The sequence below is a fragment of the Carettochelys insculpta genome, chromosome 25, assembly GCF_033958435.1.
Source record: "Carettochelys insculpta isolate YL-2023 chromosome 25, ASM3395843v1, whole genome shotgun sequence".
Lineage (NCBI taxonomy): Eukaryota > Metazoa > Chordata > Testudines > Carettochelyidae > Carettochelys > Carettochelys insculpta.
In genome coordinates this window covers 5,008,156-5,023,807 of record NC_134161.1, presented here as the reverse complement: position 1 = coordinate 5,023,807, position 15,652 = coordinate 5,008,156, and the positions used below count along the sequence as shown (strand labels likewise).

The following is a 15,652-nucleotide window of genomic DNA, read 5'->3' as shown; positions in this document are numbered from 1 at the left end:
ACTGTTCTGTGTTCTTCCAACCCCCCGCTTTTTCTGCCTGCAATTCACTTTGGGGTTACAACATTGTTGTTGATGTTTATGTGTCAACTACATGCTAAACATTTCCCAGCCATTCACAAAAGGACAGCCTTAGCCTACAGAAGACAAAGGTTTAAGGGCAGACAGAACTTAGGGAAAGTGAACAACACACAGAAATTTGTCATAGAGATGAACAAGATTTGCTTGCTAGAATTTGGATTTACTTGCTGGGGTTTTGAAAAGAAAAAATGGGCCAAAACCAGACCCATTTCTCACACCCACACAATTTGGGAAAAAAACAGAACTGTAGATAACTTATTTGCACAAGAAGCTCCCACCTTCCAAAAAGCTCCATATTTGACTTTTATGAATGGTACCAGCATTACATTAGACAATTTTTAAAAGCACATGACTGAAATGCTCATATAGAAGTCTAAAGACATCTCTACCTTTCTTTTTTAGGAAAATGATGCTGTCAGCACAGAATGTGTAGGGAATATGAATGACTCCAGATCCAAGTATAACCACGCCATATTTTGCAAGCGACTGCAACTGCTTCTCTCTACAGTACCTCCTAGATGCTTATTGCACTGTACTATTTGTGGCCAGCATGGGTGGAAGAACACAGTGAGGTGCAAGTCTTCCTCCCTTTCCAACCTCACCAAACCAAATCCAGGCCGGCGCAGGGATCTCTGTTGTGCGTGTGTGCTGAGGCTAGGACTGTCACTCATTCTCTGATCAGCTCCTGAAAGCAGCTAGAGAGCAGCTGGCAAAAAACAATTCTGAAAAAAAAAATTACAGTGCATCTAAATCTCTGTCTAATCCATCCAAGCTCCTACGGAAGGACAAATATATTTGCAAGCAACTTCCACCCCAACAGCAGATTACAATGCTGCATACTAAGGATCTCATCTGGACCCTGTTTTTCCTTGGAGGTGCAGGTACATGAATATATAATTTTTTTTGTGGAGGTTGGGAACAAATTTGATTTCTGAGTGTGATGCAATGTTAGACTCATCTGGAGGAGCCGGGAAGAGGAGTGTGGTTTTGCCCGAGAATGCTTTACGCTGATTTGTTTCCCCATCCCACTTTGTTTCGGCATTAGAGGGGAGGCTGGAAGCGTTGCACGGGGGCTGCTTTCGCCCGGCACTTCAGCGCTTTCCCCCCGCGTCTCTGCATTTCAAAGGCAGCATTTCGGTGGAGAAGCGGGGGAAGATGAGCGAGGAGGGCTGGGAGGTGGTGGCTGAGCAAACATCCAGGAGGAGAGAATAAACCCCAGATCTTCCAGCTGCACCCAATCAGCCTCGGTCAGAGCAAGCCCCGAGGCTGGGAAAGCTCGTTTTGGTGGCAGACAAGTCGCTGGGGGTATTTCTCCTGCCCTGGCTCCCCCGGGGAGGGTCCCGGTTTGCAAAAGGCGGGGGGGAGGAAGGGAAAAGGGTGTTTTCCTCCCTTGCTCTCGTGTAAGGTGCGGCCAGGGAGTTGGAAACATTGTTCGCAGGGGTGGGAGCTGAATGGGGAAGATGGCTCAGGCTGCAGTTTGACAGGAGAAAGTGGAAAGGGGTGGCGGCGGCGGGGGGCGAGGGCGTGAGCCGGGGCTGCTCTTGGGCGTTGATCCCAACGGGCAGGCGTGCCGGGGGAGGCATTGGGGCACCCACCCCTGTGGGGCTGAGGGCGCTGCGCGGTGCGAATGGCAGACAATGGGGAAGGCGAGTGCGACGGGGAAGGGGGCTGCCAGCGAGGTGCTCAGGGTGTCGCCCTATGACGAGCTAGGAGGGGGCTTTGTTTAAAAAAAAAAAAACGCCTCTCAGGTCCGTGGAAGGACGGGGCTGTATTCTGCAGGGTCCCCCCCCCACGATGCATGTGCAATGTGCGGGGGGTGGCGGCGTACTGCAGCGAAGCCCCGGCGCGGGGAGATGCAGTTGCAAATAAAGGCGGGGGTGGGGCTGTGTGAACGCCGCCGCCAAGGGTCGCTGAAGCGGGGGGGGGGGGGGGGGCGGTGAGAATCGCGGGGAGGGGGCGTCGGAGGTGCGTGGGGGGGTAGGAAGTTCGGCAATGGAAACAATCTGGTGCGGAACAATCGGCGTGCGAGCGCGCGCGCTGGAGCTGGGGAGGGGGCGGCGGACGGGCGCGCGCTGCGGTGGGCTGGGGGGGGAGGGGGAGTTCGCTGGCTTCCGCCGCCAATCAGGAGCCGGCGGCCCCGAGCGGGAAACGCCGTTAGGGGCTTTGCTCCCCAACGTTCCTCACGGCCCCGCCTCTCCTCCTCCGTCACCTCAGACCTCCCCCGTTGCTGGGAGCCCCACCCAGGGCCAGGCACCCCCCTGAGCTCAGCTGCCCCCTTGCTGCACAGCCGCTGTCACCCGGCCCACCCGCCGGGGCGGGCGCTGCCTCGCTCGGCTGCTTGCTTCGTGTTGTCACCCTCCCGCCTTCCGCAGCCGCACCCAGCCCACGCTCACATACCTACTTCAGACCACGGCTGTCCCACCCCCCTGCAACCCTCTGCCCCCGTGTACAGCTGCCAGCCCCACCCCACCTCCATTGCACACGTACTCTCAAGCCGCCGTCCTTGTCATGTGCCCCAACTCCCCAGTCAGGGCCACTGCACGTCTTGCCACACCCCGTCGCGGACTGTCCTCATCCCCACCCCGCCCAGCCTGTGTCAGTCAGGGCTGGGGTGGGTCACTTGGTGATCCCCTGGTCTGCTCGCTCCCTCCGGGGCATCTGACACTGGCCACCGTCAGAAGACAGAATGCTCAGCGAGCCGGACCTTTGTCCTGACCTACATACGGTTGTTCTGAGGCTCCCAGGTATCATCACTCTTCATTACATCACACCACACTGATGGCCCTCACCTATTCAACAGCAGCTACTGCCTCTGCTTTGCCTATCAGCACACGCCTTCCCAACCATCATTACCGACCCATTGCCACCAATGTGCACCTACCCCACAACTGTCGCAGACCCTGCACCCTTCACCCTGTTGTTGTCCGGTCTTACCATTGTCCCAGCCTCCTGTCCCATACACCCCACACTCAGAGCTGCCTCCTGTCAGCTTCCCCAAACCATAAGTATCATCCCACAGCTGCTCTTGAATCTGGTTTTTATTACTACTTATTGGCAGACAACCCAAATGTGAACAAATAAGGAGACTGACATATTCCCCCATCACCATCCTTTTCTGTGCCAGCCACACCCTCCAATCACAGAGGTCACATACTACTCTTCTGCAAAGCATCATTAGAGATACCTGTCTTTCCCCAATAAACACCTCAGATTCACATTCACACAAAACATTCTCAGTTGCCTGAGGGGGGAAGGAAGTGTGTTTTTCGAGGGAACAGACCAATTAAGTAAAGCTTCACTAAAGAAAAAAAATGTATGCGTATCTTATCCTGTCCTTTTCAAAAATATGCATATTTGTCAATAATAAACATAGCAATGACTGGGGAGCTGCACAGCTCAGATCTGACAACTGGTAAACCAGTTTCAAATGGAGAATATAAAAACATATACATATTAACAAGTCAAAACAAAGCAGCAACACAGCAGAGCATAAAAGCAATACTCAGCACGTCTGTAGTGCCTCTCAAGCTAAAGGATCCTGCTTTAATTTGCTAAGCCTTTCTGCCACCTTTTCCTGCTCCCACCCCCATTCCCCAAGAGATGAGGAAGCTTGCAGGGGGGAAAATTCAGTCTGGTGAGGGAAACGTGAAGGCAGAGAAAGAGCTACACCAGCCATGATAATGCTAATAAAAACTCTCTCTTTTTATAGTAACACAAATTTAGGATAAAGCAGAGGATAGAAGAGGAAACTCTGAATAGCAGATTGTCTGAGGAGTGGTCACCCAGTGGGGTGGTAACAAAAGCATTCCTCTTGCGTCTTTTAAAACAGCCTCTTTTGTATTTCTTTCTGTCCTGGGATAGTAATGCCTTAACTTGCTTTTAAATTAAAACAGCATTCTTTTATAACTCAGAGGCTGATTTATAGATGCAACAGATGGTTCATCTCTTTTCGTTTACATCCTGAGATCTATGATTTCTTAAATAGTAGAGAACATTTTGTATAAACTGTACAGTGGTGACATATGGACATGTAGATTTCTGACATGACCAGTGGATTTTTAAGAACATTTAATTTAATATCAATCTAATGAATTCCCAGTGTTTTGTTTCCAGGAGTGTTAAAGGACTGTGGCTGCTTTCCAGACTGAAAGTGCCGTAGTGTTTTCTTGGCTGGCATCCAGAAATACATTTTATAGATAGACCATCCTGCCTTAGGGCATAAGAAAAGATTGGCTATTTGTTCTTAAAAGAAGGCATGAACTTTTTTTTTTCTTTTTAATGCCATGGGATTGTATTGGCTGAGTGGCAGGAAAGCAGAACCAATTGATGGGGGAGGAGATGGGAGAAGAGAATACTGCACCTGCTGGCATCAGTCTGCAGCGAACATCAAGAAACACAAGGAAAAAAAAAGCACAATTTATTTTCATGTTAAAAAAGACTGCCCTGTGTTTTGTTGACCACTTTCACTTCTGAGTGTTTATGGAGTGTTTTGGTTTTGTTTTGGTGTGGCTTTTGACATATTCTTTTTGCAGAGCATCCTTTGGCATGAATTTCTTCCTTCAGTAGCTGAACTCTGTTCTGTGTGATCATAGATGGGAAGGCAGATGTTACTGATTTTTAATGAACTTAAAGCTAATTGCTTTGGGAAGAAGCTGTCTTTTTCCAGGGCATATGCAGTAGCTAATATGAAGGCAAGTGCCTGAAGAATTTATTAAAAGGTCTTTTCAACGAAAGCAAAATGTCATGTTTGTTAGTATTATGAGGATGTAAAACTTGAGAAAGTAAACACATTATGCCCTGAAACTGGAGGTTTTTGAAATGCCACATGAAACCATTGGCTGGTCCTTCTGTAAGATAGAGCATGTCTGGGAGTAGCCTGGCCAAGGGTGCGGTTGTGATGGGAACTACAGCTCCCAGGCATCTCTCTGCTTTCTAATGAGATTCTTTGCATATGTCTGCAATGGACTTGAGAGTGGGGAATGGTGGGAAGGAGTGCTGAATCTATCAAATCGAGCTGTGGGCAAGCGGTCGGGCGGAGCAGGGGGGAAGAAATAGGGCATGTAGAGGTCTGTTAGACATCAGAAGTCCCACAGAAGCAAATCTGAAGGTCATATTTGTGCTGGCCGCAGCCTCTTTTGTTTGGGAAATCCCATTGCCAAATCTGAAAGCGGTTGTTGATGCAAAGGGATGTAAATTAGTTGGGTTTGGTGGTGGTGTCATTGTACTCTTTCAGTTTCTGGTGTTGAAATGCTGCCCCTCAGCTGCAGCTGCTCATTAGTAGCATTGCCTTTTGATGTTATTCCGGGAGCCAAATGGTGGGCTCTTGGGCACTTTTAATGCGTTGCATTTCTGTCTGAAGGAATCGCTACCAACGGCTGGAATGAGATTTTTAACTGTAATTCTTAGTTCACAATACTGAAGGTGAGTCCCTAAAGAGAGGAAGAGATAAGATATCAAGGGGTACAAATTGCAGTTGAAAATAATACTTTTATTTATAGTTCAGATTAGTTTTTTATGCTGGCTCTCAAGTCCAAGAATGCGAATACAGATCTTTAGTGTGCTGGATGAATTATACCAGGAACTACTAGATATATAGATGCAGTCCGAAGTTGTGCCAAAATACATGGCCACATCTGAAGAAGATAATACTTCATTTGAAAATGAACAAGGTGATTGATTTTTGTTTATAGCTTTGTCTGGAACTGGATTCCAGCTCTAAAGTCTGTGATTATTTCTGTTTGGTCACATGTAAAATGTGTTGTGGGACAATTGACTGACCAAGCAGTAACATATTTAGTCCTGATAAATCAGGGGTTTAAGGGGAACAGAGCTGGGCCCACCTTCAGTCCTGTTATAAGCGACTGCACATTCACTTGAGATTATTTGGAGGTAAAGCCTGCTGAATTAAGACCTCGCTTTTTCTATCTTTGACTCCAAATAGGAAAGGAATTCCTCATATGTACTGCTGGTGTCTGTTTTTGGAGAGCATGCTGTCAAGATTAGTCTGGGGGTGAGACTGGTTTTATTTCAGCAGTGGTTTTCTTTCTGTGGTGGTGGCATTTGAAGATTTCGGACTTCATGCTTGGAGTTGATGCCCTTTAAGATATGCGCTAGAGGCTCATCTGTTCTTCCAGACCCTTCCTTGTAGTGGGAGTTAGTGAGAAAAGAAAAATGTTCATGTTGGGGTAGGATTTTAGGAGGCTTGTTTTGCTGGGTATTTAATTCTCCTAGAGTCTGAGGTAGTAAAAATAAAATGAAGAGGGAAGTGACCATCTTTCCAGTAATGCTTCATTTAATTTCTTGGAGAGGCAGTCATCCTTTCCCACTGAGATCTACAATGTCATAAAATTGTACATCAAAAGCTACACTAAAGGAGATACTTTGGGGAATAGTCACATAGTATTTGCTAGCTGAATGAGTTATTGGCTTTTTAAGCCATCACATTTAAGAGGTGAATAATTGATACACATAGCTGTTAACCATTTGGTCTACTAAGACATAGTTGTATGTGCAAAAGAAACAAGGATGCCATGGACAGATTGGGCAGTAACGGTATTTTCTCCGAAAGATAGTTTAGGTTTCCGTCAACTTTCTACGAGATTTTTGTATTCAGAGGCATTATTTAGCAATAAAGAACTAGGTTTTCAGATCAGCTTTGTTAGGCGTCTGTTTGTTACCCACAATCAGGAACTTCTCCTGGTGATGAGTAAAGACAGCACTATCTGAGATACCTAGGCATATAAAGGTCTGATGTCAAAGTCCATGGAAGCCAGGATAATTGTCTGTTAAATTGAATGTACTCTTGATCAATCTCACGGTGACCTAAACTTCTGGTACAAAAATCTGAGCCTGCATTTATTTGCACCTGCAATTGGTGGCCACAGAAATGAAGGCCAGTATCTGAAAATGCAACATGAGAAGATTAGATTTAGAATTTAAACTACGATAATGGAATATCTTCTATAATTAGTTTTCCAGCTCTTCAGATATTTTATCTTGTGAAGAGAAAAGACAGCTGTAAAGAGCTGTAATGTGATAACTAAGATGTCCTGACTTACACGAACAAGCTAGAATGATATAAAGAAAAAAAAACCCTGAAGTGCTCCTACTCTAATATAAATATTGTATGAGATTATTTCTATAAAGGAATGAATACAAATCTTGAAAATGCTACATCTCCTCTATTACCTATTCCACAGGGCAGTTTAATTTTAAGTCTTATCAAGAAGTTAACTGATACGTGAACTTTCAAAACCCAATTGAAATAAAATCCTTAGGAAATAGTGACTGGCAGGAAGTGAATTGCCTGCTAAGTAGTAATAATAGTAGGATAGTAAAAGATCTCATAAAGATTTTTACTAAAACAATGTGAAATATTTTAGACTACTATGCTTACTTTACTACATTGGATAGTACCAAGTGTCAGTTCATTGTGACAAGAATATCCAAAAAACGACCCTGGAGATTTGTCCATTAGTCTGGGTGTCAGTGAAAATCTTTAGTCTTTAAAAACAAACAAACAAACAAACACAAAGAAAACCAAAAAATAAACAACTTTGCGGAATTTGAAGACTTTTGCACCTTTAGTTTGAGATTTAAAAGATAAATATTCCTGTCGATTTTCATCATCTGTTTCGATGGAGAGAGCTTTGTTAGCATGAATAGCTCACATCTATTTGGACAAAGTAAATATTTAACATTGAATTAAGTAAACTGAAGAACTTTGGAAAGAGTAGTTGCAAACCACATTTTCAAAAGTAGTTTAAGCAATGTGTTGTTTAAATATCTATTACTATTACACATGTATCTCTTCTGAACCAAGAACACTGCTTTGTTTATAGGTATATTATTTTGTAATAGCTCATGAAAAGTCATAGTGAGCTGATAATTTTCACAGGCTAATGATTTTTGTGTATGTAGTACATAAGACTTGTTGATTTTCTTTAGTGCAGATTGTTGCTAAAACAGGAGTATTGGATAGGTGTAAATATTTCAGTTAGAATAGCAATTTTACATTGTAGGATACGTGAGTCAACCCTGAAGAATTAAAGAAAGGTATGTAATCCTTTCTATCTCAGTCCCTGTTTTAAGTTTAACATGAAGTTATTTGGCAGTCTGTCTGGTATTATTTGATTTGTAACTTGAAGTCTTTTTCCGAAAGAGGAAAAATCTTCAAAACTGCTTGAAAATATAAAAATGGATGGTTAGTCTGTGAAACATTCAAAAGGATTCATAATGCTAAATGAGTGAGCTAATATATTCAAGCTGCAGTTTGAGGTAATTTTGGGCAAAGTGTGGTTTATTGGCACTTGAAGTGGAAAGTTGGTGTCATAGGAGGGTCCTGGCCTGGTTGTTTAAATGAAGAGATGTTAACAAGGTGATGAGATGAAGAAGAGTGAGTGGTGAGACTTTTTTTATTCATGAAGTTAGAAAAAATTTTGTCTCTAATTCTGAATGGGCTTTTGTTTCTCATGTAACTTGTCCAAACACCAATGAAAAACATTTTGAGGAATTGTACGTATTGCAATGTTTGTTTATAAGTAGCAAAGACTTTGGTATTATACATCATTAAAATTACTGCTATGCAGCAAGGAACAGTATTAGATTTGTGTTATTTGAAGAACCTTCACCATTTTAGAAAGCAATGTACAGTGAGTTGTTTCTGAGTTCAAAGAATATCATTAAGTTTTGTAACTGCAAGTGTTATTATTAAAGATGAACAATTGGAAAATCTAGATTTTTTTTGTGTTTTTGTTTTCCTAGCTGGAAAAAGAATTTACAATCTTTTATATCCTATTTAAAACAGCCAATCTGACATCGTTTACAAAATATTGGCGAATTGGTCCCAATGTTTGGTATTATTGCATAATCTTATGTTTAAAAATAAACAGCGGAAATAATTGAAGAAACCTCTGAGTTTAGAAATGCTTGTTGGTGGTTCTTCACATCGCACTAAAAAGCAGGCTGTCTTTGCATATTAATCACTTTTTGAAAGGAAGTTTGCCTTATTTGCATTGTGCATGCACTGAGGAGTCCCATAGTGAGCCTGAGAAAAAAAAGGGGGGAATTGTAATTGTTTTTCTGAAAAGGGTTTTTATTCCATTCAAGTGGAAAGGCTGAATGTGGGAGAATTAGTGCAGTGTTTTGTGGAAGAACGGTCCCATTTGGTCACTTCATTTCATGTGGAGCAGTCCTAACTTGTAAGGAGCCTGAAGACTGGAGGTTGGGTTAAAAGGGGAGTGACTCATCATTGTGTGATGTAATCTACAACACTAAAGATATTCTCTATTGGATGTGCAAATAATCAGTGAATATCGAGTAAAAAGGAATGAAAATAAAATGCTGGAGAAATGTATAAAGTTTAGTGTTTGCTTTTTGCTATGGACTGTGTTTTTATTAGAGTGGTCATGAGTTTATCAGAAACTAATCTGAGGAAAGGAGCGATCTGGGAAATCTTCAGGCTACATATTTTTCAGAATAAGATGTTCCTAGACTGGATTCACCAACACAGTATTCCACTCTTACGGTACCATGACTGTTACTGTGGTATAATACTAGAGAATTGCAGTGGCGAATAAAGTTCTTTCCTCTTTGTCACACTCCTCCTTACAATTATTGCAAACTCAGAAAACGAAAAAGGGAAGAGCTTGTTTTTTTTTTAATGTAATGGGAAGTTGATAGTTCAGACAAAACATTTCCAGGAGGTAGTGAAGATACTGTGTTTGAAATTATACAATGTAAATTTTAGGACTTGATTACATTTTGAAGAGGGAGATATTTCCCTGGCTAAGTTTCTCAATAGCCCATGGAGAAGAATGATTATTATATTTCAAATACCCTTACCTGTGGTAGAACTAGGATTTTAATGTAGGTTGATGCACTGTAGGAGCTGCAGCACCTGGCCTGGAGTTGGGGTGGATGATCATGGTTGCCAGTGGCATAATCAACAACTGCAGTTTTAAACAGAGTTGTGTCCAAATCTGGCCCTGTGTCTAGGTGCTTCTGTTAGTGCTAAAATGTGTGTGTGTATGTTGTGTAAGTGGAGGTGCTGATATCTCTCAAGGGGAAAAGGTATTGTTCTGGTGGTAAACGAAAATTTTCATTAGGTATTCCCTACAAATCAATGGAACTAACCCTTTATTTGCAGTTAATCATATTGTCTGCTATTTTGTAGTAAAGCTTAGCTCTAACTGCTTATGCTGTATGTCTTGTTACCGAATGGTCAGTGTAATTTCTTTTACATTGCTACTTGTGTTACGTGCTAAAATTGTTAATGTATGTGACTTTTGCAAGGTTGCAGATGAAATAATGTGAATTTGAAGGAGTATGAAATATAATTATCCTCCTTTGAATAACAGACTACAGAGAAATACTTGTACTTAGGTATTCCAATTTTGGGTGAAGCTGCTTGAACTTGAAAGTCTTTCCATGATTTAATCACAGGAACTGAAGCTCCTATGCTTTCATTCTTGTCCACTGAATATTTAATTTGGGGAACATATTATAGAGCTCATTGTAGTAGTGCTCTTCCACTAAGACTGGGGTGGCCAGTCATTGGCTCCGGAGCCATATTGCAGAAGTTAATTTGGATCCTTGCATAAGATGCTAGCTTTCCAATGGGCAGGATGTTGCTCCCTGCTCCACTCACAACTCTGTCCCAGGCCCTGCCCCTACTCCACCCCCACCCCTAAGGGGCCTACCCCTTCCTGCCCTGTTCCGCCCCTCCCTCGTTCCTCCCCTCTCACTACTCTGCATGCTGTGAATCAGATGAACAAAGTGGTGTGGACTGGGAGGAAGAAGGAGGCACTGATTGGTGAGGCTGGAAGCAGGTGTGGGGTTCAGGGAGAAGCAGGGAAATGAGAGGAACTGATGTCAGATGATGATATATTACAGTGGTTCATTGCAAATGTATGTTGGTCAATTTCCGGCTCCTTTTTAGGCTCACATTGGCCACTCCCGAGCTAAGAAAAGAGAGAAGAAACACTAGTATCTTTAGCAGTTTTTTTCAGTAGGGGGTGATTTGTTGTATACACGTCATTGCATGTGTTCACTGGCATAGTACAGTTTATGTGGCTGGTATATAGAAGAAATTGACTTCATAACACAAAAACTCTGCCTAAATAATGTTGCTGTCATGACAACAGTAATTAAAAGAAACTCCTGGATGATACTCCCTCTCTATTTTTGTCGCATTTTTCTATTTCTTTTATTTGTAAGGGGCCCCTATGGATTTGGTGTCCAGGGAGTTAGATGTTGTTATTTTGGCAAATATAATATATGGTGACATACTGATATAATAGCAGTTATGATGTTTGCAAAACAAAATCCCTTAGAACTCACGTGGTATTCATGATTGGAATGTCACTGTAAAAAGAATCAGTTAAGAATACTGTTGTTTTTGTCTTTGTCACACCTTAATTATAACTACATTATATTTAATTATTATTATTGCTATGACATTGATATATACTATATATAAACAACTAATTTTGTGGATATTTTAAAAATCTCCATAAATGTGTCACTATTTTATACCTTTAGTAGTTGATTTATGATTCTTAACATTTGCAAGTTTGGCATGCAGGGATTGTGCTATGTTACATAATATAACTCAGGGTCAAAAATACTTGTGCAAATGCTGTTGGATAATTACAAATATTCACAGAACTCACTGACAAAAGCACATTTGTTATATTCTCCTTTGAGTTGCAAGAAAATATAGTTGATGGTTGGTTTTCACAGTGTATTGTTAGCAAACTGTTCTGAGTCTGCAAAATTCCACTACTGTGAACATATTTCATTTGTGGTGTTTTTAAAACTTAATCCCTATAATGGTTTTACGGATTGTGAACTGACTGCATTTAGGAGACTGTGGAGTAGGAGGAGTATGATCTCTGGAATGAAACATACTACTTTGCTACTGGCTTTCTGAGGCATTTAGCATTTATTATGTACCCACTAGTGTGTTGATATTTGTTGGTGATAAGAGGCTAACAAACCATTAAGCAAAAGGTATCTAAATGTATTTATTTAATTCTCTAAGGCTCTAATAGGTCTTAAAAAGTATTTTACTGAAACTGAAGTGGTACATATCATTAGGTATAGATGAAGCATTTGGGCTGTAAAGCATTTAGGTGGGCTCTCTTTATCTTCCAGCATCACAAATAAAAACGTAACAGCAACGAAGGGTCCCGTGGCACCTTATAGACTAACAGAACTCTTTGTCTTTCGTGGGCCACATTGAGTGAAGAGGAATTGTCTTGGGCCGCATATAAAATATATAATATAGTTAATGTATATAAATCACATAATAATGTTAAAAGTTTACGATCTTGTGGGGCCGCCTTACTAGCTGTCCAGGGCCGCATACAGCCCGCGGGCTACGGGTTGGACACGCCTGGTCTATAAGGTGCCACAGGACCCTTTGTTGCTGTTACAGATCCAGACTAACACGGCTACCCCTCCGATACTTGATAAATAAAAATGTGTGGAGATCTACACACTTTAATCATTGTAGTAAGTTACAGTTGTAAAGCTTTAACAATTTCTTATTTTAAGCTGTCTTTTTTCTCAACTAGATCTGTCACCAGTGGCCTGTTTTGGAGATCACAAGTATAAGGCAGAGCAAGCCCCCTCTGTCCTGCTGCTTACACCACTTATTAGTATAGTACTTAGAACTCAGCTGCTGTTACTCCTTACTGTTGATTTCCAGCTGCTTGGTGGCTGCTTGTTGTGAGGTGCAGAGCAGTGACTACTGTGCTGAAGGCAGCCATGTAAGTTGATATTCAGGAATCTCAACTTCATGTGAACAATTTTGGATTTAAAGAGTAATTAGTGATTTAGTGCAGAACACAGTCGAGGTATGGATGGAGATTTCATTGACTGAAATACTCCAACAGCTCTGAAACTGCAGGGCCAAATAAGAAGCTACGCTGCAAAGGAGGAGTTTAATCTTCTTTTGACTATTCACCCCAGTACCCTTGCATCATATCTTTTTTTAAAACAATGGGGCTTGTATATGTATAATTTTAAAGGTTGATTAGCTGCAGAGTTGTCACTTTATCCTTACACCTGACATCAGAGTTTTGTCTAACGGTGAATAGATTGGCAGTGGAGATGTTACTCTGGGTTTAATTCTAGATCAGAGTTCAGGGACCTAGGAGGAAGATGACTCAATGCTTTTGGGTGTTTTTCATAAATCCTTGAGTGGGGCTGTACAGTGAAAGCCACACAGCTTTGTAAAATAAAAATCACTTCATCTAGGCCCCCGTAAAACTATTTTGTCTTACAATAGAGCCTTTCCATCTTCAGGAAGCAAATGCCTGGATTGTTTTGACGTAATAGTGGTCTGGTTTGTTTTGATGCACTATTGGTTATTAGGATACAGATTTTATGTTTGAATATTTTATGCTTTCACGAACTTCAACGTCACGTATAGTTCTGGATTAAAGAGCCAAGCTGGGGTAACTGTTCTGAGATTCTGTCTTGTCCCTTGTTATCATAGATCACATCCATTGCTTATCATGTCAACACTTTTTCTATAAAATGATCAGAATAATCACATAGGTAAGTGAAGATACATGTAAATTGGTATAATGGCCATGCACCCAGCTTTCACAGAGCAGGACATGCCTATGAATTGTATGTAGATGCAGTAACCTCCTTACACATGCTGTGAAAAAAGGGATATCGATCAGTTGTAAAGAAACAAGTGCAGCCTACATCCAGCATAACCTATCATTCCACTCAAAATTGCAGTAGTGTTAACAGTTAAAATTATATTCCATAAAATCTTACATGTAAAATGCATGTCACTTAATTATAGTGGTACTGTAAAAATTCTTGTTTAGCCTATGTGGGCTCTTCTACAGCAGCCATCACCATTATAGCTGAACACCTTCCAGTAACGTATTAAGTGAAGTACCTAACATGTCACTGCTGATGTTTTAATTTCTCTTATCCTTTCCCTGGGAAGATAATGTTATGTACTATGAAATATGTTTTGATAGGGTTTTGCTTTGTTAAATGGACATGATGTTGTGTGTGTATTAGAGCAGGGCTGAAGAAATGTGTCTTGTCCATGGAGAAGAACGTGGGGAGAATTGTGGTGGTCTGTGACGAGACACATAGTACAGTAAATGCCTAAATAAAATTTCAAAATGTATTTCAAATCTTCTCCAATAATAGTGATATTTAGGTGTTTGCAGACATGGTAGAAATAATTTTTTTTTAGTTTAATGGTAAAAACTAAGTGAATTTGTATAAAATGAGAAGAACCAACATTGTAAATGTAATTTTTTTGATAATAACCATAATAATGAGTGAATGTCAATGCTTGTTTTAAAAAATATTTTGATGGGATATCGGTTTATAGTTATTTTGTGCCTGCTTGAAGAACATACATCTCTTAAAGAACATCTGAATTAGCTAATTTCCTATGGATAAAGATGATGTATTATATTGATTTTTAGATTAATTTGAGTTTAAAGAAAACCACCATCGATGGAGAATTTTTTTATGACTGCAACTCATAGGTTAAACAAAAACCACAAACTCCATAAGAAGCAAATAACTGGAACTCTTGTTGCAAGTAACCATGAAATGAGGATTCCATCTTTTCATGACTGCAGCTTGTGATGAGGTCTGCAGTACTATTATTTAATCAAGTTTAAAGAATGATTCATGACCTATGTAGTAGCCTTTGTGGATGCATAACTGTTGCTTCTCATGGATTTAAATTCGTAAATGCAAATGAGTCCTAAAATTAATATGGTGTACCCCATACTGTAGTTGTCTTCTGTGTGTTCAGGCTATGCTTTATTTCTGCAATGTCTATTTGATATTTGCAATCTGCAAATGCAGTTGCGATTTGTTATTTATTGAGGTATACACATATAGGGGCAAGATTATAAGTGGGGAAAAAGTGGAACAAGAATGCTTCCCTATCAGAAAAAAAATCTTGTCCTTTGCTCTTGCAGACTGCATTCTGAATGTAGGGACTACAAGAATCTAGTTCTAGTTGAAGTGATGAGTGAAGCAGCACTGGAATTTAGCACTCTTAAGTGGCTTAGGACTAAGAATAGCTCTGCCTGACATTGTACCAGAGCAGGAGGCATTTTAAAATATCTGCCTTGTGTATTTCAGGTAAATAAAAATATCCACACTTGAGCATCTTAATGCATAGACTCTCTGTAATCGTTTTTGCTGCTTAAACACCTAAATGGGGGATATAATTCTCAGATATACTATTTTAAGTGTATATGGCTGTGTCTACACATGCACGCTACTTCGAAGTAGCGGCACTAACTTCGAAATAGCACCCGTCGTGGCTACACGCGTCGGGCGCTATTTCGAAGTTAACTTCGACGTTAGGCGGCGAGACGTCGAAGTCGCTAACCTCATGAGGGGATCGGAATAGCGCCCTACTTCGACGTTCAACGTCAAAGTAGGGACCGTGTAGACAATCTGCGTCCCGCAACGTCGAAATTGTGGGGTCCTCCATGGCAGCCATCAGCTGGGGGGTTGAGAGATGCTGTCTCTCCAGCCCGTGCGGGGCTCTATGGTCACCGTGGGC

The 15,652-nt window shown here is 41.4% G+C and overlaps 1 protein-coding gene across 10 annotated transcripts in view; it reads left to right on the top strand.

The window, feature by feature from the left end:
- Window positions 1–645: 645 nt before the first annotated feature.
- Window positions 646–15,652, top strand: part of NCAM1 (neural cell adhesion molecule 1) — a 258,116-nt gene continuing 243,109 nt past the window's right edge. For 3 of the 10 annotated variants that reach the window (XM_074976916.1, XM_074976915.1, XM_074976909.1), the window contains exon 1: window positions 646–959. In XM_074976916.1, coding sequence (XP_074833017.1) covers window positions 908–959 — 52 coding nt within the window. In that variant the 5' untranslated portion in view covers window positions 646–907. The remainder of the gene's footprint in view (window positions 960–15,652) is intronic. The other 7 variants (XM_074976918.1, XM_074976911.1, XM_074976919.1 and 4 more) reach the window with 5 other exon arrangements.